The following is a 25389-nucleotide window of genomic DNA, read 5'->3' as shown; positions in this document are numbered from 1 at the left end:
TCACCGGGTAAGGGAGCAAATTTATCTATATTGAAGTGGTTTTGGAGAGAGGTGAAAATCAACCATCCCAAATGTAAGTAGGATGCTTGAGGATGATTTGGTGAAGTCTGTGATATGCATAAAGGAATGAACTAAAAAGAGAACCACAGCATTCAGATTGCCAAAGCTTTGGATTCAAACCCAATCTTTATTTCAGAAATATCCCACTGATCATCTTTTTCCCTTTTTTTTTTTTTTTAAAATAAGTGAAAAGTGGCATTCTGAAATTTCCAAAATCCTAGATTTCTGAGTAACAGTTGAAGCCATGAGGTTTTTTTTACTTGTAGTGGCTTGGTTAACACTTGTTGCTGTGTCCACAAATGACTGATGTAATCCATTTGCTGAGTGTTAAAGTGGCTGAGATTAACAGGGGATGTGTCAGGGGATTGTGAAGGTGACTGAGAGTTGTCACTTTCCTCCCACAGCCCATCACAAACCAATACAGAGTAGGCTGTAGGCTACCATTTGTCTCCCGCTTTGAGGATGGGCCATGAAGCATCTCAGCAACCAATAGCTGAGAGAAATTTGAGAGGAAAGTGAGTATTTGGATAGAAGAATTTAACTGATAATAAAAATCTCAGGTAAAGTGAATAACATGAACAAAGCGTGCAAAACTTTGTGCTTTATGGCTGTTGGTAACCACTGCCTGATGAGGTGGAAGTGAAAGCTGGTGCAGAAAGAAAACTGTGGCTCCTCCTGTGACTTCCCGTAAGCCTAGTCCATATCCTCCATCAGGATAATTACATAAATGTTTTCTTCAACCTTTTAGTGAGCAGGGCCTCATTCTTCACTTGAGTGCTTCTATAACATGCCATTGGTTTTAATGAGATTGCATGGATGTGAAAGGAGAGCAGATTGAGGTTCATAAGAACTGATCCAGGTGCACAGCATGAAGGTGCTGCCACGGTTTAGTTAGCCTCCTAATGAGGAGTGCAATTTTAATGGGAGTGTTTTCTTTACTGGAGATCTATGGCCATAGCTATGGGGAGCAGGACAGAGGCTGGCTCACAGGAGTGCATGCTCTGGCTCTGACTTGTTCCCCTGCCAACCCACTTCAAAGCTTCCTCAGGCTGTGGGCACAGGGGGAGGGAGCAGTGGTGGAGGGGATGCCTGACAGCCTAGAAACAATACTCTCTTTTTTTACTGCCTCACCTGTGGGCATCCTCTGAGGTCCAGCTAGAGGGAAATAAGCTGTCTCATCTGCAAGCCTGTGTGGGAGTGACAGTAAATGTGGGTAAACTGCAGTGCAGTAATGTTCACACCCAGGATCCATGTCCAGTCTGGGCAGAGCAGCATCATGCAAGCTCTGTGCTGGTGTCAGTGCTGGAGAGAAGGGCATTTATGAGCTTGTAATCCTGTCATCCTTCCCATCTAGCCATACCTATATGGGCATCAACTCTGGTTCCAGTTTCACCTTCAATTTAAAGAAAGATCTGCGTATATTTTCTTATGTGGAGATGAAACATTTCCTCAGTGGCAGCTTCACAGAATGTGAGAAAGCCACTGAGACTGTCACTCTGAGCAAATATTCTGTCTTATTCCAGGTTTTCATGAAACCACCATAAACTTAAGTTAAATGGAGCAGTTATTTCTTCCTACTGCCATGGTGGATTTTACCATGTGCATTTGTACCAGCAGTCAATGAAACACATGTAGAGATTGTGTCTCAGAGGTGGCAGCTCTCAGTGTGGTGGTCAGTATACTTTACACTGTTGTCATGGACAAAATAGCCAGATTGCTAGAGGAGAATAAGACTGGTTTTGCTCATCATGGGTTGTGCAGCCAAAATCCTGCCTGGTTTCCAAGTGGCACTTAGAGTATCCCCACACCTCTGACAGCCTTTGAAATGTTTGAGGGACAAGAACTGGACTGGGGTAGTGGTGAACAAAGGGGAGCTGTGCTCTCCAAGCTCTTGCATGGAAGAGACTGTTGAAACTCATTAGCCTGCCCCAGGCACCAGTGACAGATGGATGCATGAGTGGCCTTGGTTCTGCCCTCAGGAACCATGGAGTTACTCAGGGGAATCCTGCTGCCTTTGGAATCTCTCAGGGATTTCTTCTACCTTCTCCTGCAGTCAGAGAGAAAAAGATGAACTGCTTAAAACCCACTTCTCTCCACTAAGGAGAGTGTTACCACTCATGATACCAACGGGCGTCTTTAACACCGATTAATCTGTGTTTCCAGGGCCAGTGCTGGTAAAGGCCCCAGCTTTTGTAGATGAAGCTGTGAGGAGAGTGTGAGGATGGTGCATGTGTGCAGGTGGAAGCCAGGAATGTCCCAGGAAAGATGTGGCTTCCATGTATTCAGGACCGTGTTGTGGGTTTCTCTTCTGTGCTGTCCACTTCTCTTAAATGAACAGTGTGTTTTCAATACCTTCTTTGACAGCAAAAATATACCTTGAAAAGTAGTATGATTCAAGTGTCCCTAATTTTAAATAGGAAACTAACCAAAACTGTAGGTCTGTTAGCTTTGTGGCAATGTTATGTTTGCTCTTAACTTTCCTGACACAGTTTTGATGTAGTGTGTGCTTCATCTTAGACTGTTAGAAGCAAAGAAACAGTTTATAATGAATAAAGAACACAAGTATGAAAACAACAACAAAGTGTAGGTGAAAACAATGTTGTGACTACAGTCATTGACATGGTGTGGAAAGACACAGACTTTGAAGGGAGATGTTTTATTCCTGACAATGTGTTGCCATGGTATGAGTTGCTTGGTGTGGGTTCATGTTCTAGTTTTCTCTGGCAGGTTTCCTTCCTGTCACTGAACTTCTGACTAGGGCTAGAGGACAGCCTGTACAAGGATTATCTGCAGAAAAACAAGCTCAGTTCTAACTTTATCCTGTGCTTTTGTTGTGTTTGTGATTGCAGTCAGATTAAATTCAGACTCCACCATTTAAAGCAGCCTCAGGCTCTGATTTATTTCAGAAACAGGGCTTAAGATGTTGTAAGTTGATATTCGTGCTATTTCTACAATTGACTGTTCAGTGAAGCCAAGAGATGAGCATTTCTTGCACACTAGGAAGAATCTGAGTGTCACAGGAGCTTCCAGTTAAGACATCCAGGAGTCTCATGAGGCAGTGTGGTGTCAGCACTGGGAAACCTCATGAGCACTTCAGTGGAGAAGTACTAATATTCCCTTTATCCTGAAGATGAAGAGTTGAAGAAATGCATATGGAATCATTTGGGGTCAATATCTTTATCAGATTCATTAACACCTCAAGCTATCCCTCCTTGTTGATGTAAAAGAAATAGGTGAGCTTTGCTATAAACTTTTTTTCCTGTGAAATCAATGAGTCCCCCTTCTTGCAAACCAAATTTCCAGTGACAGGCTTGATGAAATAGAGGTTTCCACTGAAGTCAGGGAGCTTCAGGTCAAAGTGGAATAGCACAGGCATCCAGTCCCTCCTTACAGTCTTCCATTTTTAAGTTTAGAAAAGGTTAGACTTGAAGTCAGTAAACAAAGATTGAACGGATACCTGTATTAACATTTGAAGCATAGTCAAATAGTATAGATCTGATTTATATTTGCTATGAAAAACTTAAAGGTCGTAAGCTTAATTGTGCTGATGGTACCACCTAATCCTCAGACTGTTTTCTGGATTCTCAAGGAACAGCTGGAGTCAGAATTATGACTCTGTCCTGCATAGGAAAAAACGTCCTTATGTTGTCAGTCATTTTGGCAGTATCTCTGGCTGATATGGTAAAGCCATGTAAAAGAGAACAATCCACCAGAAACAAAATTATTTTCACCAGATGAAGAACTTCATAGACTTCAAATATAAGGAAGTTAATATTATCAGGACCTTGAAAGATGCATGGATGACAATCCAAAAGAAAAACAGACTAATATCAATGTGAGTTAGTATTAGACAGCCAGGTGGAGGAAATGTATCTAGACAAAGGGATAGTTTGAGTGACAGGTTTAAAGGCTACCTTTCAGTGCTGGTTTTGGAGTAGCTGGTTTTAAAAACACTTCCGAAATGAGTCTGCCAAATGTTCAACTTTTTCCGTATTTTACTTATTAGGGAATTGGGAATAATTAAAGTTTTTATGACATACAAAGTACATTCTTCATAAATGCTGCTTCCTTTTCTGTTAGTGATTGAGGATTTTAGTTTAGAAGGGTCACACCCCTACATACTGTTCCTGGTTTACAGAGTGTGCTATAATCATCCATATCCATCTCACTGCCTGATGTTTGGAAGCTTTCAGAAGGCCTGCTGCTGGAGTAGGTTTCATGTTTTGCACTCCCAGAAGTGGCTGCCTAATTGAGCAGTGGGCTGTATTTCTCCAGGAGCTGAAACAGTGGCCTGATGTAAACCATGTGTTTTGGAGCCCAGGCCATGCACATTAGTGTGGGTGGCAACAAGGAGTCCCAGGGCCAGAGCTGTGCAGCCAGGAGAGCTTGAAAACCACCTGCTCAGTTCTTCTGGACTGTCAGGGGTTTCTGTCCTCTCGCTGGACCTAAAGGAGGTGCCTCTACCTCTGGAGCAGGGGTAGATTTCAAAACAAGGTGGAGACAAAGTGTGCTACCAAGGCTTCAAGTGGGAACTAAGAAGGTTTAGGCTGTGAGAGAGTGAAGAGCTTTGAATGCAGTCTTGAATCAAAGAACTCAAATGCATGTGGTGAGGTATGTATTTAAGTGCTCATGAGACTCATATCAGTCTCCAAGTGACAATTATAAGTGAAAAATATATGTTGTAGTGGAACAGCTATGTAAAATAAAGCAAGGGACTGTTTATAAGGCATAGATATCCACAGAATCTCTTGAGAAGAATGTGGAAAGAGAAAGTTGGAAAATGCAAGTTTTAAAACTATAACAGTGGTGTTCTGGGAGATGTATTGCCCAGAATGGATGGCTTTTGCTGTTGCAGCTCTGGGCCAAGTTGGAGGAACTGTTTCCATAAATTTTTGTTGTTTGGTTAATGCATGAAGCAAAGCAGAGCTTACTGAGTCTCAGTTCTCCCTTGCCAAGTGTCATGATTTTACCTCCTTGTCATGCTGGCTGGAGACACTATCCATGTCTTTTAAGAGGGAACCACAGGCGGGCCCTAATTCATCCCTGCATTTCTCTATGTGGTACATTGCTGGTTTTCTCTGGAAGCCTCAACAGACTAACCCTTGCTCAGGTATATGCTATGGATGGTTGCACTGATACAAATGATGCTTTTCCATCACCTGTGTTGCCTGTTCAAGCCAACCAGTCACACCTACAAGGCAGAAGGGTTAGAAGGCAGTTCTGTCCTCATGGTGACTGGCAAGAGGAGGATGTCCTGCCAAGGAATGTGCACAACCACATACCTGCTGTCCACACCTCACATGTGGGTGCAGTGACTGTGCACTTCATCTGTTCTGATGCTGGAGTTTTTTTGCCTGGTGAACAACATGGTCACCGATGATGTAGTGCACTTTAAAGGTTTTGGCTGTATAAATACACTAGCAGATGTAGATGAGCAACTTCATGATTAGGGCACAATACCAAGGGTTCAGTCTCCAGGGAGAACAGACAGTTATAGTCCAATAAGTTAATGGAAAGGAGTCCCCCCAACTCAGCCTGTGGGGGAAGCCAGTAATGGTGAGGGCAATCCCAGGCCTTTGCCAGATGGTTTCACCTGCTCTGTCCCCACAAGGAGCCCCCATAGCTGTTGTCACTCCAGTACCACCTTTCCTCCAACTCAGTGAACAGGCAGGTGTTGGACAACACCCTGAAGGGGCACTTGCAGACCAAGGCCATGGCTGCAGTGTGTTCTGACAGCCTTTGCGAGGTTCCTGGGGGCCTTTGCACAGTGGTTTGATCACTGGAGAAGCCCAGATATGAAGCATCCAAAACCAGTGGCTGTGAGAGACAGACGTAGCCCAGCCTCAGCAGGCTCCCTTCAAAGGTCACTGATGCAGAAGGAAGACTGTGCATTGATGTCAGTGGGAGAGTGTGAAGCCTTTAATAACTCACTGTTGGTTTTTCCTAAGTCGTAATACACGTGCTAATCGTGTAGAATTACATTCCTGAGTTTGAAAAGTATCCCAGTCCACTGTGCTTAGCATTCAGAGGGCTCTTCAAAGGGAGCACTGGAAACTTCTGTTGACGCTGTCAATTTAAAGAATGTCCTCTGGATGCCAGGTATCTCCTCTACAGATGTATAATGAATTGCTTTCCTTAAATCAGACATTACTGCTGGATACTGGTCCTCTGCCCAAAACTCCTGACTGGAGCCCAGTGAATTATGGCACATATTCCATTGTGCTTTGCAGGAACTAAAGCGTTCCAGTCCCTGCTTTCTGTGCCAAGCAGAAGTGTGTGGAAATGTGCTAAATGAATTTTTCTTTTTTTCTGCAAGAAACAAAGGATTTTTATGTCGTTTGCCTCTACTGCTTTAACTGATTATCTTATTTCCAGGAGGAGATCTGATGTTGAGTGTATAAATTAGTGGCATTATGAGACTTGATCAGCCCACACAGGGAAAAGTTTAACAGTGCATTTTAAAATGCTAGGGGACCCACCGACCCAGTAAGCCTCAGGGTGGATTTGTTTTTCCATTTCAGTTCTACTTTCTCTGGTCATATACTTAGGCTTTTACACATGTTAACTGCTGCACTACTCTGAAGAACCCCACTAGAGTTCTTGTTCTGCTCTGTGCCAGGGCAGGTCTGAAGGAAATCATTGAGCCCAGAGCCTTGTGCATTTAGATCAGTCAGCACATCGCAGTTTGGAGGGCCACATCAGCACTGTTTGAGCTGGCTCACCCACTGCAGGAAATATCTTTGCAGAGTGAACTCTTCTTGGGATGGCCCCAGTCCAGCCCTCATTGAAGCTGGTGAATTGCTCACATTTTCTTAACCGAGCTTGGGTCTTCAACTTAGGAAAAAACCTATCAACTTAAAAAAAATCCAGTAACACTTAGCCAAAGTGACATGGGACATTAATTTTTGGGTGGAAAACAACTATCTTCTTGTGATTTTGTGTTTGTCCTCTTTCTTCTTTTCTTTTCTGCTGATGTGGCTTGGGGATAGCTATATGGTGACGGGTAACAGTCAGAGTATGTGAAAGTGAAGAGGAGAGCAGCCACTCCTGTGTGGATTGCTGGATGAGAAACATGAGATGCTTTCTTTCCCCTTTGCTTTTCAGTTATGGTAGAATGGCATTTTTTTCCTGATTAATCAACAAAAGTTGAAAGCCTTAAGTTGCACAAAGGACTGCAGAGCTTAGATGCCTCGCTTCGCTGGTAAAGCTCAGCTTTCACCTTGTCAAATACAGTCTCTTTCATAATCTATTTCAAATTGGGTGAAAAATAAGATGGTGTATCTGAATTGCCCAACCCTTAAAGCCAAGTGATTTACCAGTGATTTACCTACTAGAAGATGGTAAAGCACCATATGGAAAACAGCATGTGTTGGTGGCATGAAGAAGAAAGAAATGATTATGCTGCAAAGGATTTTTGAAAACAATCATTTTTTTCCTGGTGAAGGTCTGGCCATGATACAGCCAGGACATGAACACTGCCACATGAATGTGGGGCTTAACTCTTTGACTTTCCTGGTGCTTTTCTGCAGGGCAGGCATTCCTCAGTCTTCCTCTACCCCTGGGCAGAATCCTGTCTTGGTTTCACAAGCTGCCCAAAAAGGGCACCTGTAGAGTTGCCTTAGGATGTGTTTGCTATGTGTGTCCTGAAATTGAGTGTCACCACTCAAGAAGTTGCATCTAGGAGTGGCCAGGAGAACAATAGGTTTTATGAGTGTGAATGTTTTACAAAGAGTCTTACCTCCCAAATGGAGTTAAATTTAGAATTGCCAGCTAAGGAATTTAAATATAGTTCCTCTTTTTTTTCCTGCTCTTTAATTGACTATCCTTTTTTGCTACAAGTACAGCTGCCATCTTGATGGTGGTAGGACTTGGACGCTTATGGAAATGCATAGTATGCAGAGCATTGCTTCCCAAAGAAATAGCTCAGAGACCAAGGAACCCGCATCTGGCTGAGTTACTTTTCTTGTCCTAGTGGTGGTTTTGAGTGGAAAGGTGCAGGGTGTCTGTAGACTGAGTTGCTCTGCTCTGAAATTGGATTGCAGACTGTCAGTGGTGCAAGGTTCTTACCTCAAAGGACAATTAGTTGAGCTTAGGGAGCAGTTAAAGACTTCTTAAGACAGGAATCTGCTTTATGAGAAGGATAAATGAACTGAGCATTTCAGTACTTTTTCTTTAACCTTTCATACTCTTTTGTCTAGTAAGGCAGCAATGGTCTCAAGTACAGGGTTCAGAATCAGAAAGTCCCATTTGATGCTTGGAAATTAATTTAAAATAATAATAAAACCTGAAACACCACCTTGCCCTTAAAAAAATCTGCAAAAATTCTGCCAGTTTGCTGTTGCACTGCAGATTCTGATGATTTTTTGGTCAAGTTGCCCATTGCAGCATTTCATTTACCAGCTACCATTTTTGATCTTTTCTGATTATATTTTTATCTTCTAGCAGGTACAATTTCTGCCTCCAAGTTGTTGCTTTGGCCATGGCTGGGTCACTGTACTCAGTCTCCCAGACTTCTGCCTGAAGTGAAAACAGAGATTGATAGTTGTTTATAAACTATATGGATGTTGTCTACTGTGTGTGCCAAGTTATGTGTCATCTCTGCAGCAGAATACATTTTATAGGTTCAGTTTTCCAGTCCTGAAGTTATGGTGCACCAAGTGTAGAAAAGTTTTTGTTGACAATGGAAGGCAAAACGAAAAATCTGTACCTAGACCTGTGGTGGTAAATTGAAGTGCCTCATTTTTTGTGACCTCAAATTTCAATGGCTTTTTGTACTTGTATCTTAATAGGTTTGAGTTGTTTGATTTGTTTTCCCCTGCAGTTTTAGATTGATTGCTAGGGGTCAGTACTTCCCTTTTCTTCTGGAACTATTTTGTGTTTTCCTTTGCTAGATAATTGATGAGACCCTCTGAAGAATCTGTATGATTTGGCAAATGCAAGCTGCCTCCTTGTGTGGTTGTTCAGAGCATGTTTTACCCTCAGCTTAGACCTTGTGCTTTGGGCTTATATAATTTGTAAAATGCTTTCCTACAGTACAGAGACATTTTGGCAATACTAGTGGACATTTCATCTGCGAAAAGTCAATATCAAGTCTTTAACCAGCCCCAGATTTTTGGGGCCAAGAAACTGTACACAGATTCCTGCAGTTTTAAGTAATGTTGGATTTTCAGACTAAAGAGAGTGAAAGGGAGTGACTTTATCATTTTTGAGACTATAGAAAAGCATTTCATTTTAGTGTAAATGCAGGTAGATCTTTAGATGCATTCTGAAGATGATTTCCAGTTGATTTTGTTTGACCAGAGTGGAATTCCAGAAAGCTGTTAAATCAGTTTTGGAACAAAAGAGAAAAATTACTTAGAGATGTTTACAGGGGTAAATAATGGACAGATGAGGAAGACTCAACCTTAAGTTCAGTCATGTAGTTGGTAACTAATTCTTTTAAGACTATTCAAGACTATTGTTCCTGGGGAGTTCAGTATCCCCACAGGAAGGGGCTACATTGGGAGTTGAATGACTTAAATGATGCATGGGATTTATTAATTCCTCCTCCCATCCCTTGTCTAGTGAGTATATCTTGTTTAGGATAGTTCTAATTTTTCTGTGTGATTTTCGTTGGTGGTGGTGGTGGTGGTGGTTCTGAGGGCTTTTTTTGAACATGAATGAGCCTGCCCAGGAGGACAAAACTCTGATCTTTGGGATACAAGAGTTTTTCTTTTTGCTCACTGTATACAGTCCCAGGGTTATCCTCCTTGTGGAAATTCAGAATTTTTTTTCCCTAGAGCCCAGATGAGAGCAGGACACCAGGATAGGGGGATGCTGAGGTTTAGGGGCTGTGACTGCAGAAGACAGGGACTCTGTTGGGAACTTAAGGAGTGTGAAATGTTCTTTTGACTGGGAAGTGCTGACCCTTTGGCATGGTTAAACCTGGTGGGACAGCAACTTGGTAGGTACTTCTATGGGGAGGTGTGAACCAGCTTCATCTTCCCCTGTGTGGCTGAGGTCAGGGTCTTCAACCTTATTCCAGACCAGACTGATGGCTCCTGGGCTGTGGTAAGCTCCTCCTGCTGCCCTTAATTTTTAATGAGAAGTTCCTTACTTGTAAAGCCTGGAACAAACTTCATACAAAAATGCTGGTTTTAATGGATCAGAAGTTATCAGCAATGCCATTTTAACAATTGCTGATAACTCCATCTTAACCATTGCTGATAACTCCATCTTGGGTACCTTCAGACTCCTGCCAGTCAAATTGTGATGAGGAATGATAAATAGAAACTGGAACTAACTGGTGAAAGGGGAACAATGGTAGTAGAGTGTGGTGCTACCATGAGGCAAGCAATTGAAGCCTTGGAAAGTGCTGGTTTTAAAATCTCAGCTGATCCCCTTCATTCACCCTTAGGGTCGATACAATTCTCTTTGCCTAAAACCACATTTGTTTTAGATGGAATATTTTCCATATGGCTCTCTGGCTGGGCTGGTTCCTTTTGTATCCTTTATCCCTTGCAACTCTATTTTAATTGCAAATGAAAGCTGCAGCTTTGACTGGGGAAGCAGAGCTGTTGGGCTGCAGTGTTCTTCCCAGAACATACAGGGCTGTTGAGAGAAAACCAGTACAGTGTGCTTCCACTGCAGCCTGGGAGAGCTGGTTGAGGGGAGATGTTGCTCCCCTCAGCCAGGGCTGGGATGCTCAAAAAAATGTTGAGATCTGGGCATGTGGTGGCTACCAATAGAACATGGGCTCCAGTGAGAGCCTAAGGCAGTGGGGCTGGCCCAGTTTGACAAACAGGAGGAGGGGAAACATGTCTCAGCAGCCAGCTGCTCCTTGGTGGGAGGCTGCAATAAAGTCACTTCTTGGTAGGACCAAGGCACATGTAGAGCTGTAATGCTGGGCAGCAGCTGCAGGTCGCTGTTTGGCAGGTATGGGTTGGACATGAGGAAAATGTGAAATAGTATGGCAGCAGGACCAGGGAAGGGATCATACCCCTCTACCTGGACTGGTGATACTCAGCTATGAGTTCTGTGTCCAGTTTTGGGACCCGCACTGCAAGAAAGACATTGAAGTGGTGGAGGAAGTCCAGAGAAGGGCAACAAAGCTGGGAAAGTTCTGGAGCACAGGTCTTATAAAGGAACATTGTGGGAGCTGGAGTTGTTCAGCCTGGAGAAAAGGTCTCAGGGGAGACCTTGTTAATTCCTACAACTACTTGAAAGAAGGTTATAGCATGGTGGGAGTCAATCTCTTCTCCCAAGTTGCAAGTGATAGAACAAGAGGAAATGGTCTCAAGTTGTCCAAAAGGAGGTTTAGGTTGGATACTAGGATTTTTTTTTACTGAAAGAGCTGTCAAACCTTGAACCAATGAGACTTCTTAAAAGAATGCTGCCAACTTGTCAGCAAATGTTAAAAAATACCCAACTTGCATGAGGTACCTTTTATAGTGCTCAAGGGATCATATAATGGGAGTTTGGGCAGTCAAGAATGGAGGCATGTGCAGAACAGACATTTTGGATATGGAACTGTTAGAACAGAACAATTAGAGATGGGTTTAGGAGAAAAGAACCTGCTTTTAATAGTAAAACTGTTCTGTGCTTCATTTTACACTGAACTTTAGTTCTTTCAAAAAAAATAATGTACCAGTGTGTCTGAAGTAGGGAAAGGGGATGTAAAAAAATGAAAAGGAAAAGATTTAAACAAGAAAGCTACAAGACATCCCCAGTTTCTGGCAGGAGTCCTTGTATTATGATATGTTTTCATTTTCAAGGTCTTGCACCAGTCTGTCTGAAGGGCCTGGGAAAAGGCACAGTTGAGTATTTTACATCCCACTTGGAAACCTTGTTGTTACTCCAATTTGGTTTTACAGAAAAAAATTTAAAAGCTGTAAAATTATGCCCTTCATTCTGATCCCAATAGACGTGCTTCCAACAGACATATGTGGACTGCTGATATCATGTGCTCCATAGTAACTATCATGGGGTTTGTGTGTGTGTTTGCTTATTTTGTGAAGAGAAAGGCATGCCAAGCAGACCTCTGAGAGTGCGAGCCCAGTCTCCAGACGGCAAGTTACCTTTTCGGTGGAAACCACCTTATGGAGCAGGCTTCAGGGGTCCACACAGCAGATCCCAAGGCTATCCCCGTGCATATGGAGAGAGCAACCGAAGGATGAGCTATGCTCAGATGCCACAAGAGCGACAAAACCAGGAAGCAAGAAAACTAGGTGAGTCAAATTTCCCTCATAGCACCTGGCTTAGCTAGCACACTTCTGGAGTCCCCTAGGGCTGCTAGGTGAGCACACATCACATGCTGTCCTAGGTATCAAAAGCCCTTCTTCCTAAAATCTTAATATAATTTTGGTCTGTATCTTAGCAGAGGGAGGGTATTATGTAGAGAATAGGGTAGAAATTGTAGGACAGCCTGATGCTAAGTTAAAGACACACTATGTGCATGTTTGTCACATTAACAGCAGAGGGAGAGGGTGGAGAGAAGAGCCATAGCTCAGATTCTGCTTGCATGTGGTGGGACCACTCTGAAATCCATTATTTCTTTTAAATGAAAAATGTTACAGGAAACTATCTGCTTTTTCCCTGCATGTACAGCCTCTGAATCAGTTCATGTGGTTTCTCTGCCATCAAGGAGCTCACAAGGACGGAGCCAACCTGTCTATAGGTCATCTTTAACTAAAAGAAAAGTCACAGGTATGTTTGTTTCACTAATGAGTGGAAACAATTGGATGCAAAGAGATAGCTTTGTGATTTTTAAACTGGAAATCTTGGTTCTAGTGCTACTAGGTTATTCTCTTTGTAGTAAAGACCTTGATGGATGTCTCTAATTCTCTAATTCAAACAGGATTAATAAAATAATACAACTTTGTAACATGGTCGGTTAAGTTTCAGAGGTCCTGTGTGTTTTTTTTTTTCCTTTAATCTCTCCTGTCTATCTACTGACAAATGTTATGCATTGCAGTAACTGCATGAGAAGACTTGATTAAATCAAAACCAGGCCTCCCAAAGTGATATGCCTTCTTTTTCTCACATCTATAATCCCTTTTCTGAAGGGTTGAGTATCAGAAGCATCAACCTGGTAAAAGTTTTCACTTTCATTGGAAAGAAGTGATTGCATGCTGCTGGCATGGTTAAAAAGGATGACTGAGATTCTGAGTCATCTCCATGCCAGTGTGCTTTTTCACCCCCTCACACTGTGATATGAATGGCATAGGAATGGCAAAGTGTTTAGGAGATTTTGATGGTGATAAACACCTATGCCAGAGCTGAGAATTGTGGTTGAACTGTATTCAAATCCCATCTCACACCTTTTCTGGAGAGGTGATGCTCACTTTCTTTCTTCAGGCGCTCCCATTGCCAAACTTTGTAAATAGGGCCCCTAGGCTACATGTGGGTAGTAGATGGGTCCTCTTGGCCATTTTTGTATAGTAGCTGTTTGGCTTGGAAAACCAGGAACAGTTTGAAAACCCTCTGTGTTAAAAACCTGTTTGGAAGAGGGGAAATGTGCCTCCCTGCTGCCTGCCATTTGTGCAGACAGTGCTGGAGTTTGGGCTAATGTGCCACTTGCTGAAGAGAAGAGCAATCTCTCCCTGAATTTCAGTCATATATGAGTAAGATCCCTAGAGAATGAGATCATCCTCCAGAGTTTACTGGCTCCTTTTCTTTCCTGAGACATCGATATTTTTTCCAATGTTACTTGTCTATAAAACTCGTCTGGAAGATCGTGCCTTGTATGTTCTGTGCCTTTGTGAGACTTGGAAATAGTTGCCATTACACTAATAAGGAAAAGTAATACATCTCTCATTGGCCAGTAGATAGACTAGACTAAAACAACTCTGATGGACAGATAGAAAAGGAAACCTCATCAAAATTAAAAATCTCAAAATATCAAATTAGTTCCACTTAATTTTAAAATTTTGTAAATTATTTGCAAAAGGTACTCTGATATGTCAAAACAGCCCACTTCAATGATTTTTTCATTTTTTCTTGTATACCATAAAAAAAAATAAAGCTGAATTCAAATAACTTGTTTGAATCACTAAACCCATAAAATATACACTAATTCTCTCTTGTGAAAAAAAATTTGAAGAAGGTTTTAATGCCCTTCAAAATGAAAATTGATTTTAAAATCTCATGATTTTCTTTAAGACAACATTTCTGCTCTCCAGGTACCTCTAGCAGTGCATTTGCCAGAGATGGTGAATATCAGTATATTAATAAAACATTTGCTGTGAGTAACAGTTTGGGTACGATAGAATATTGAAGGACTATAGAATGTATTAGTACTGTGGTCTTGCAGGCACACAGCTAACAAAAGAAATTATCTTTCCATTAAATACCATCAGTAACCATGTAGTCTTCCACTCCCACCTGTATTTCTAAATGAACTGTGCTGTGTGAATATTATAGTGTCAGTTGAAGACATTTGCTGTTTTTTATGAGAACTGCAGTGTTGTTAAGGATATACTGTTCTGTTTTGCCATTTCAGAGGAGGAAGAGGTGGAGATGGCACAAGACATAACTGTTCGAGTTATGTCCTCTCAGTCTGTGCTTGTTACTTGGACAGACCCACTGTATGAAAAACGGAAGGCTGCAGCAAATAGGTACTTAGCCAATGCTGCCAATGCTCTACTGAATACTTTTGCATTCATTTAATTGCTGTTGGTTATGAGAATAATTCAGCTTGCCTCCTAGCACCCTGCTTGTTAGCATTTAGAGATCTGTGTGAGTGTTGTACTACAGCGGTTTACATCTCTTCTGAAACATTGCCAGCACCAGCTCTGGTATTTGGCTGTTCCAGTGTTTGTATATCACCACAGTCAGCAAATCCCCAAAGATGCATGGGCAAAGAAGGAGTGGGGGACAAGGCACAGCCCACAGAGGTGAGGTGTTGAGTTGAGTTGTCAAAACAGACTACAGCTTCAAGATGACCATGCTGTGGGTGGAGTGGGAAAGACACATCACTGCAGTGGGAAAGACACCCATCATTGCACCCTGCATCCTCTGACCCTCCAGAAACCTCATGCAGCTGAGGCTGAGCAGGCTGGGGCTCCTGTGATTGAGAGCTTGGCATGTGGCAGCATGCTGCAGCAGTAGGAGACCAAAACAAACAAGGAAATGGGCTGGAAACTGCCAAGATCTGAAAGCACTGGATTGTGTTGCTCAGCCTGGGAACACTGAAGAGCTGTGGAAACTGGTGCTGAAATGCCCTGAGAGTCACAGCAGTAAAACTAGTAATTTTAGATGTTCTCTATTTCTCTGTGGAAGCAGTTATGTAGGCACACAGGTGGGAACTGAGCCACTGGTTCTGCTCTGGGAGCAAGGGTCTGCCAGCAATCCAGCCATGCCCATGGCCATGGGGTAGTGAGATACTGGTGTGGAACCCCCCAGGATGCCTGGCCCAGTTGAGGAAATCCTGCAGCTTTCCCCCAGGGAAAAGGGTGTTTTGAGTAAGAGTCTTGAAAGAGCCATCTTGGTGAGTCCATCCTTTGGGGTAAAAGTAATCACACTCCATTAGAGGAAGTTAAAAATACACTGGATTTTGTTGTTGGTACTTTGTTGTTTGCACTTTGGTAGGTTCCTCCCTAAGCCCCAGCAAGCTACTTGAGGGCAAAGCATCCCTGTCCCACTCTGGTTCTGCGAATGCTAGACTTCCACATGCTAACTTTTATTTCCCTGTGTTTCTGGTGCCAGGCAGTATAATGTTCGCTATCGGGAAAAGGGGGAATCGGCAAGGTGGGATTACAAGCAGGTGTCCAACCGGCGGGCACTGGTGGAGAACCTATTGCCAGACACTATGTACGAGTTTGCCATCCAAATCTTGGAGGGAGAAAAGGAAGGCAAATGGAGCGTGTCTGTTTACCAGCGGACACCAGAGGCAGGTATGCATTCAAAGTGTCCTTGGGGTAACACAAGTCATAGAGTTTGAGCTGTGGAATAAGGCTGACTTGGGGGAAAGCCAGAACAAGCCACATGATTGCTTGGGGCAGCAGAGGCTTGAGAGTATGGAAAAGGCCTCAGTGCTGCTGCCTGCTCCTGCCCTGTGGTAGTGGAGCACACCCAGCTGCTCTTGTGGAGCAAGGAGAACAAGGGAAATTGTCTTAGGTATTTTTGTGGGATGGTTCAGTACCTTGGACCCCTGCAGCTAGATGTACCTCTTCCTTTGAGAAGAGCAACCTGGATTCCATTCCTCTTTGTGGACAGCAAATTTAAATCCTCCCTACACCATGGAGAAGCTGTCAGGTCCCTTTGGTACAGGGAAGTGATCCATAACAAATTGCCATGTCATTCTGGCTAAGCCACAATAGCAGTCTTGTGCAGACTTTCTGTTCTTAAAATTATGGAATAAAATTTCGTTACGGCAGTCTGAGAGAGAGATGTGACAGAGACAAGCATGGACCTGAGCCAAGTGTACTCTTCACATTTATCTTTGAAGTAGCTGTATAGGAATCTCTGCTATGGAGTAAAAGGTGTATGCTCTGTTGATTCTTACTTGCCTCTTCTGTATGGCTGTTTCCCAGCTCCTGCCAGCGCACCTGAAAATTTGGACGTTTGGCCATTAAAGGGGAAACCAACCTCTGTAGCAGCATCCTGGGATGCTCTTCCAGAGAGTGAAGGAAAAGTCAAAGGTGAGTCTTCACTGTTGGTTTCTAACTCCCTCAAGGAGCTGTTGTTCTCAAAGGTAGACTGCTGTCCTGCAGTAAGTTGGAACCTTGACTGTGCCAGGATCCTTTCACTTGATTAAACCCAAGCAAGACTTTAATATTTCCAGCCCAGTGTCTCCACAATGCCACTGAGAAGCCACTGTCACTGTCTGCCTGGGATGTCACAGAGGTTCCTGGGGTATCATGCATGCACATTTTACCTCTTCTTCCATTAATAGGCAGATTAAAATGAGGCTCAAGAAGGAAGTTTCCAGAAAGATTTTAAAGAATCAGTTGTAAAATAAAAAAGTTGTGTAATTGCCAAGAAAGTGAGTGAGTTTACGTTGTGTTTTATTTCTAGTTTGTCATGGAAGGAAATCCTCAGTTTAAGAAGCAAACACAAATCTGATTTCAGAAGATCTCATGCATAAATCTTGTGTACTATAGTGTTATTGGACATAGTCATAAAGATAGTTTGCCAGTTGGCTAAGTTTTTGCATAGAATGAAAGAAAAAGCTCTTTCTGGGATTTTTTCCTGTTTCCCTCTGAAAATGAGGCTGATTTTTTTAGCCTCCTGTTCTTCAGCGGTTACCAAGATTGTGTTCTCAAATTACACAAGTTTTTGGAGGTCCCTTATCAGTGCTACAGTATCTTAAGATTTGAAAAATCATTGGCCTGGATGGAGGCACACCGTGTCTGCAAGACCTACTTTATGTGTTCTTCAGGACAGTGGTGGAATTCCTTCTTTTTTTGAAGTCAGTAGAAGTCTTGCCAATTACTTCAATGGAGTTGCAGTTATGTCCAAGAATCATTATTTCTGTAAGAAGGGTCATGCAGGGACATTATCTGATATTTCAAGTCTGCTCCTAATTTTAACCAATCTGTAGCCCTTTGTGCAGTTTTGTCTGCATTGTTCTTAGATGATTCATCCAAGGCAATCATTTTAAAAAAAACTAATATTCAAGGGATGAATGCTTATACACATCTAATATATCATTGCTTGAGTATGAAGTGTTATAGGAGAGGTCTTATTTTTAAACTAAATAAATGACAAGATATTTTTACTGGCTAACTAAAATCACTGAATTAACATTTCATGGTTATTTTGATAGCATGTGGTAATCAGGAATTTTTGTCTTTAGATCCTTTTGTTTTTCAACCCTGTCCTTTTGTGTATTTATACCACATATTAAAATAATGGGAAAAAATGTTCTCCAGTAGCCATTTGAGAGTTATCAGAAGCTGCACAAGTGTCTCTGCCATGAAAGCAACTCCTGTGTAAAAAGAAGGAAAAGAAAAAATATTGAAAGAAAAAATTAAAAAAAAATTAATGCATTCTGATACCTTGATTTGTTTTTCAGTGGAGCATTAAATGTATTTGCATATAACATATCAATGAAATTTTTTTCCTTATTTTGATGAACTGTGCATGGATTATTTCTTAACACAATGAATATAGGCTCACTTTCAGAAAAAAAGAGATGCCATTATGTTCTAGAGTCTTCTCATTGTGGCACTATGGGTTCTCAGGTATTATTGTGTGTTTTTGTATAGAGAGAGAAAGCTGGCAGCCCATGAAATTTATTATCAAAACCCTGGTTTTGTCTGATACCTGTGCCTCTTAAAAAGGATTTGAAAATAAAACAGAGCTTGCACATATCTGAGATCTCACCTGCAGTTCCTGGGAGTATAATGGGAAGATTCCTTTTCATGCCCAAAATTCCTATAGGGGTGAAATTTCTCTCAATACAGAAAGCTAAGACAGAGCACAGGTATCACAGTAATTCAAAACTCGAAGGTGAGAGCAGGGTGAGTTTCAAAGTGGCAGCCAGACCTTGCTTTGCTCTCTCTGCTTGGTGTTTGACCCGAGCTCTGGCTAAGTACAGTGTGTCATATTTAGATTTTGTTGGACAGACGTGATGTTGCTACCATTTGGCAAATCTGCAGGGTTGATATTTTCTGGTAGAAGCATCTCTTCTGAATAAGAACAAATATTCAACTTAACCTACATATATACGTGTATCTCTCTCTCATGTCTTTATACTCCAGCTGTTGACTCGGCGTGCATTGCCAGTGTATTAATTTTAGTAATGCACGTTCTAATTCATCCTACCCGTACAGTCTGTCCGCTGGAAACAGGACTGTTTTCAGTTTCCTCCTTCCAACCGTCTGCCAAATCATTTCAGAATACATTCTTTCATACGCCCCGGCTCTCAAGCCATTTGGAGCCAAGTCCATCACCTACTCTGGAGCTACAACATCAGCCATAATAGATGGTCTGCAGGCTGGGGAGCGCTATATTTTCAAAATTCGTGCAGCAAACAGGAGGGGACCTGGTCCTCAGTCAAAAGCCTTCAGTGTTGCCATCCCAGCAGGTGAGCACCAAGCCATGAACCAATGCTGTAATTCACCCACTCTTGCCTTAGTCTCACATGTGTTAATTCTTTCTGACTCAACTCCGCTGCACTCTGTCTAACCTGTGGGATTTGACTTCCTGGATATTGTTTTAGCTTGCTCTTTTCAACATTATATTGTCCAAATAGGTCTTTGTCACTCTGCAGCATGCAAAAGGTAATTTTTATGGACATTTTAGCCTCCTAAATAAATGCATGTCATAATCTATGACAACACTATGTGTTCTTGTTATCCAAAGGTCAAGAATGCAATGCTCTGGGTTTTTGGCTGCTCTGTACCTGACAGCTCCCACTCTTGAAAGTCACTTAGTGTCTTACTCAGATACTACTCCTTGTGTTTGGCTCTTGCCAAAAAGTTACTGTTAGGTTAGCTAAAAAGGTGGGCCACAGCTTTACATGGGATAATGCAGCACCATGCATCAACGTGACTAGATTCTGCTGAAGATTTGGTTCCCCTGAAGGAGTGTTGCAGTCCCTGATTTAAGATATTTGATTTTAATTGGTCTAAGTTTTACCAAAGTAAAAATGCTACAGTAATTCCATCTAGATGCCTTCCTACAACCCAAAATTTATCTTGGCTGGACTCTACAGCCTGGTTAATACATAAATAGTTATTGTCTTATATTCTTGTAAATTTTGTTCTTGCTACCTGTGTATTTTCTGCTTTTGGTCAGTTTTTGTGAATCTTCTATTGTTACAAATAAACACTTTTCTTTTTGCCCCTAGCAGCTCATGAGGATTCAGTAGCTCAGCAAAAGACAAATATTCAAGATAATTCAGAGGCTAAAAAGACTGGGAATGCTGGCTCATCTTCTTCTCAAAGTTCTTCTGTTTCTTCAAAAGCCCAGCTGTCAACTTCTTCTAAGCAGCTGTCTGTTCATTCACCTAGCGTTAGTGATAAAAAGAGTCTTCTTTCTGAATATAAGAACAAAATCTTGACTCGAGGGGTCCTAAGTAAATCTCAGTTACCTTCTAGAAAGACAGGGGAGCTGGAACCTGATCTCCAATCCACTGAGGTGACAGATGATTCCTCCCAGGAAGCTACAACATCACCACCAAAAGCCCAAGACCAGAGGAGGAATGTTAAACTGTTGTCTCCTAGTCGGCCAATCCACCCGGTCCTTGCCTCAGGGAGGATGTCTGTTCGAACCCACACATCTGAGGTGTCAAGCCAAATGAGCACAGAGAAACGTGAGCCACCAGCACTGTTACCGTCATCAGCACAACACCCTTCTGCCTCATCCATTCCCAGATACACAGATAATGAAACAAAGCAATTGAGGCAAAGCAACAACAATGTGCCTTCTAAGACCTTTTCCCATCCTCTGCCTGCCAAAAGAAACGGTCTTGTGAGCAATGTGGAAGGGAAGCCTGACCCCAAGTCTTCCAAAGCTTCAGAGCCTGGTCACCAGGCCTTGCCGTCAAATCGGCAGTCTGCTCTCTCTCATGAGGGTGTCTTAGGCCATCGCAGTAGGTCTAGCTCTCTAGGTCATTCACACCAACCTGCTTCCAAATCAGCAGATTCCCACACTCATAATAGCCATAACGAGTATGACAGTGAAGAAGCAGAGGACAGAGGAGGACAGCCAAGCTCTAGGTCACAGCAAACAAGGTTATCCTCAGGCTCCAGTTCCCACACATGGAAGGACTCGAAATCAGCTGTGGCGGCTGTCTCATCAAGGTCTGCTGCTCCTGGTTACACTTCACCTCACTCTCGCTCCTCAACCAGTGCCAAATCCAAGGGAAAGGATGTTGATAAGAATTATAAGGAGGACTCACAAGATGAAAACCCCTTATTTCCTAGTTTGCCTTCTTCCAGGCAGTCCTCTTCAGCAATCTACTCAAAGAGAAGAAATCCTCAGATCGGTTCTGATTCGCGCTCCAGAAAGACACATGGTGAAAAATCACCCCACTCTGACTCAGAAGAACAAAGTCAAAAAGCTGCTCCAGAAAAGCATTCTCTTATGCAGTCTTCTCTTTCCAAATCCAAACCTGAAGAGCAGGGCAATCGAGAGGTAAAAGAAACGCTTGATCGGTCAAAACCAAGTGAGTCTTTGCCTAGAAAGACACTCTCTTCTCATCTTCCAGCAGAGAAGGCCTCCCACTCAGAGCCTCCACAGAGGGCACAAACCAGTCCTTCCATACTGCATTCAAGGGGCCGGCGCCTCCCATCTCACCGCGCCGTCTCATCCCAAAGTAATGAAGAGTTGCAGGAAGATGATAATGAGGATGAAAGAGAGGGCAGTGACAGAGCAAGCAGGCACTCTGTGTTTCTTAAAGAGGTGTCCTCTTCTAGGGGATTATCTCCTTCTTTCTCTCAGGGAAGCTCAAGTTCATCTCAATCAAAGCAACAGCAGACAGGTTCTCAGGTACCTTCCTACAAACCAAAACACACTCAGCCAAACTCCAGTTCTGCCAGTGATATAGCAAAAGACAACCAGTATACTCAAAGGTTGTCACCCACTTCAAGACAAACTCGTCCTTCATCACCTACTCGCTCTGGAGCTGCCACAAGAACAGTGTCCCAAACAGAGAAAAAAAAGGGCCTGTTGCCCTCAAAAATGTCTAACACTGAACATCCTCAAAAAGTTCCTTCCCCCTCTTCATCTAAATCTCATCAGTCAGTTTCTAATGAAGAGGATGATTATTACAGTGAATATGATCAGAAAGAAATGGAAGAGAGACCCACATCTTTGGCAGCAAAACGGTCCCCTTCTGTTTCTAGAGGTAACAAAAACGTATATGAAGACACTGCTAGCAATAAAAGAAAATCTATGGACACTCTTCTACCTCACAAAGTAAGTTCTGAAGAAGAAGCAATGGAAAGACCTTCAATATTAAAAATGTCTTCTTCTGAATCACCAAGAAGCTCTGCCATAGCATCACAGATTACTCAGTCCTCTAACAAACATACCCCATCTAAACCAAGCTTTGTCTGGCCACGTTCTTCTGCATCTACCACCACACACACCATTTCTCCAGCAGTTTCTTCCACTTCATCTCCTCGTCAGCGACTACTGAACTCCAGACTAGGGAGCCCCTCTCAGCGCCAATTTGTTAGACCTCCTTATAGACCAGGTATCCTTTGTGCCTTTGTTGTACTAATGTCACTAATTGTATTTTTCCTAAGATCAGCAGTTAGATGAAGAGTCCTCCAGCATGATACAAGTTCAGTTATTTAGTATAATATGATGCTTTTTATTTTGGTGGTTGCTGGGAAGCCTGGTTCTCAAGGACATTGCCTATTTGGTGTAATGTTGTGACCCAGACCCTTTCTCCTGTGGTCTGATCTGCACAGGATCCTGTGATCCACAAAGAGGATGACAGAGTTAGGTGCTAAATTGGAAAAGTTGCTTATTGAGCAATGACTACACCAAATGCTCATTGAAAGCCCATTTGTACTCAGAATATGCCAGCCTCTCAGGTACATAGCTCCTCATCATGGATTGCTAAAAGACCTGTGTAGATTCCATAGTACCATCTTGCCCATGCCTAGACAGTGAGGTGTTTCCTCATGGTGCCCTGGCATTCCATGTTTTTTTTCTCTGATGAATTTTTAAGCCACTTTTCTCTTTTTTCTAAGTGACAGCTCAGGGTTGCCCATACCTGTTGAGGACTGTGCCCATCACAGCCAGGCCATCTAACACCTTTATGGCTGTGATTTACCCCAAGGGTTAGAGACTTGCTTTCTGCAGAGTATCTGTGGACCTGGGTAATAGAATAGAGGGTCCACTACACATCAAGTTATTTATGCCTCATGTCACCTATGGTGACTTTGCTAGGTAGAAATACCTTTTCTCCCTCCAGTGCATAGGCATCCAAAATAGTATTTAGTGACCTGTGTGTTGTAGTAAATACCTTCTGTGTTATCTGTAGGTAGTAATGTTTGGTTTGAAGTGGCCTCCCTGTTGTACAATGAAGACTGTGCAGCTGGAGTATTGCATTTGATATACTTTAGTCAGACTCAGTGTTGTGCAGAGATTCACCAGCTTAAAGAGCTTTAAGATGGGAGCAGACCTTGAATAATACCATGGGGGATGAGATATATGGCATGAAAAAGTAAATAACCTCCATACAGATTTCTGTATGGAGGTTATTTAAGGTCACTACTAGAAATGCAATTGTGAAGTTATAACCAACAAGTGTTTAGTTAATTTTTTTTCCAAGTCTATATTTTTTTCCCATTATATTTTTCTGGTGGCAAGTCTCTAAGACGTGAAAGTTGCTGCCCTTTCAGAGCTGGGGGGCCTACAGCTCAGTACTGACATGAGTGTAATTCTGTTTAGCAGTGGTTTTCCAGCTAGAGAAGGAGATTCCTTCATTTTCCAGGTTAAAAATATAGGTGTAGAGATAATTCCTATGCCCTCTCCTTTCACTTTGCCACTACAGCTTTGTATATGGACAGGATTGAACAAGTGGTTGTGTTTAATAATGGCTTTTCCTTCATCCCACTTCTGAAAGATCACTTACAAAGATCACAAACATTTAATGACTGTTGTGCCATGAAGAAATGTTGCCCTGCTTTCCTAAAAAAAAAAAAAAAAAAAAAAAGGGGAATAGAGAGACCAAATAAACATGACAGAGATGAACAATGAGTGTTTAACCTCTTCAAAAACATCAATTTCAGATTATTGTGTCAGCTGCAAAAATCTGACAATATCACACAGTTGCTCCAAGAAGTGAAGTGCGTGGTTTGTGGAGTGTGGTGAGGCCTCTTTCTGTTCTTGTTTATATTCAGATCAGCCAGAAAATGAATTTACTTGCAATTTAATATATGGTTTATAGGTTGCACAGCTTTTTTCAGAATAGTGTGTTTTCTTCCCTGTTTCAGGTTATAATGGCAGACCAAATCTTACAACAAAAAATGGAAATGGAAATGGAAAAGTAATCCCTGGTAATAACGGAAAACCAAGTGGACAGAAAGTAATCAATGGTCCTCAAGGAGCAAAGTGGGTATGCTGACCTTCTCTCTAAATTCAAGATGTTTTAGCCTTTTATTGTACCTGTATTTTCATTAAGAAAAGACAGTCAAGCAGTGTTCTCAGTCAATGCAGCTTTAAAGTGAAGCTATACTTAGTGGTTTTGTTTCCACTGTTCCACTGAAATCTAATGACAAATTCTGTTAAAAATTATTTTAACATTTTAAATTTAAAGCCCCATTGGTTGAATTTCAAACTATAACATTATTCCTATAAAATGAAGATAAACTTTTTTTTTTTCAAAATCAGTGAGATTTATGCTCCCCAGTGACAGAGCAAGCTCTTGTCTGCCGTGCAGTGTGAGTGGAGACTGCCTGGAATAGCTGCTGTGAAAGATGTGTTCAGCAATGCTTCTCCCATACTCTCACTCCAGGTAGAAGCTCCTGAGCAAGATTTCTGAAATAAAAAGTGCCTCCAGAACTGTCACGATGCTTTAAATGCACTTATGTAGATTTTTGTTTCCCATGCTTGCAGAGGTATATGCAGAAGAGCTCAGATGCCATTGATAGGAAAGCCCCAGAAGCTGCATACATGCCTACACCTTGTCTTTTAGCATCCTTTACAATGAGTTTTTAACTAAGGAAAGCAAGGGAAGGAACTGGTGCTTCCTGCATGTTTTCTCAAGCACTGAGCAGTAGGAGTCTGTGATCAGCCTCCCTGGTTGCACATGGTATGACACATAAAGACATTTATTTTATGGCCACTTCAATCTTACCATTTTCATCAGAGGAACATTAAAAAGTGCATCAGGTGTGTCACATTCAAGGGAGGCATTTTGTGAAGCATGCCCAAAGTCCTTCAAATGGGCTCCAGAAAGTTGGTTAGGAAGGTCCTTAGAATGCCATGGGTCATTTCTCTGACTCTTGGTGGGGAGGCATTGCTGCTAGCAGGATGAACACCTTGCAAAGCAAGAGGATCTATGCCAAATATGGGGCCTGGAGGGCTTCAGAGACTGACTTCATCATCTGCTGTCCTTCCTTCTGCAGTCCTTTCCTCAGCACCAGATGTAAGTCTGTCTTGCCAATTGCTGTTTCTGTCCCCGTACAGTACTTAACACCTTTTGCATTTTTGTGTTCTGTGGCTCAGTGTCTGTTATCTCAGGTTAAAACAGCATACAGTTCAGCTATTTTGGGTTGAAATAGCAAAAAGGGCTGAATTTTATCTACAGTTAACTCTGGAATTCAGCCCAAGCTCTCGGACATATTTGCTTTATGAGGCAGAGGCTTTTCTTCAGTCTCCTACCCCAATTAAAATCTTAGCTACTTTGTTTTCACTGCTGTTCCAATATAAAGTAAGTAGTCT

At 42.3% G+C, this 25389-nt stretch overlaps 1 protein-coding gene across 2 annotated transcripts in view; it reads left to right on the top strand.

Moving 5' to 3' along the window:
- FNDC1 (fibronectin type III domain containing 1) overlaps positions 1-25389 on the top strand; it is a 62580-nt gene that overhangs the window by 10331 nt on the left and 26860 nt on the right. The window contains exons 2-9 of one of the 2 annotated variants that reach the window (XM_085576527.1): positions 12057-12266; positions 12646-12744; positions 14540-14654; positions 15745-15932; positions 16572-16679; positions 18881-19069; positions 19838-22186; positions 23940-24061. In XM_085576527.1, the coding sequence (XP_085432653.1) occupies positions 12057-12266; positions 12646-12744; positions 14540-14654; positions 15745-15932; positions 16572-16679; positions 18881-19069; positions 19838-22186; positions 23940-24061 (3380 nt within the window). Of the gene's footprint in view, positions 1-12056; positions 12267-12645; positions 12745-14539; positions 14655-15744; positions 15933-16571; positions 16680-18880; positions 19070-19834; positions 22187-23939; positions 24062-25389 lie in introns of both variants that reach the window. The other variant, XM_021540537.3, reaches the window with a different exon arrangement.

This window comes from Lonchura striata, chromosome 3 (genome assembly GCF_050655825.1).
Source record: "Lonchura striata isolate lonStrDom1 chromosome 3, ASM5065582v1, whole genome shotgun sequence".
Taxonomy (NCBI): Eukaryota; Metazoa; Chordata; class Aves; order Passeriformes; family Estrildidae; genus Lonchura; species Lonchura striata.
The sequence above is the reverse complement of the archived record's forward strand: the minus strand, read 5'-3'. Positions and strand labels throughout refer to the sequence as shown.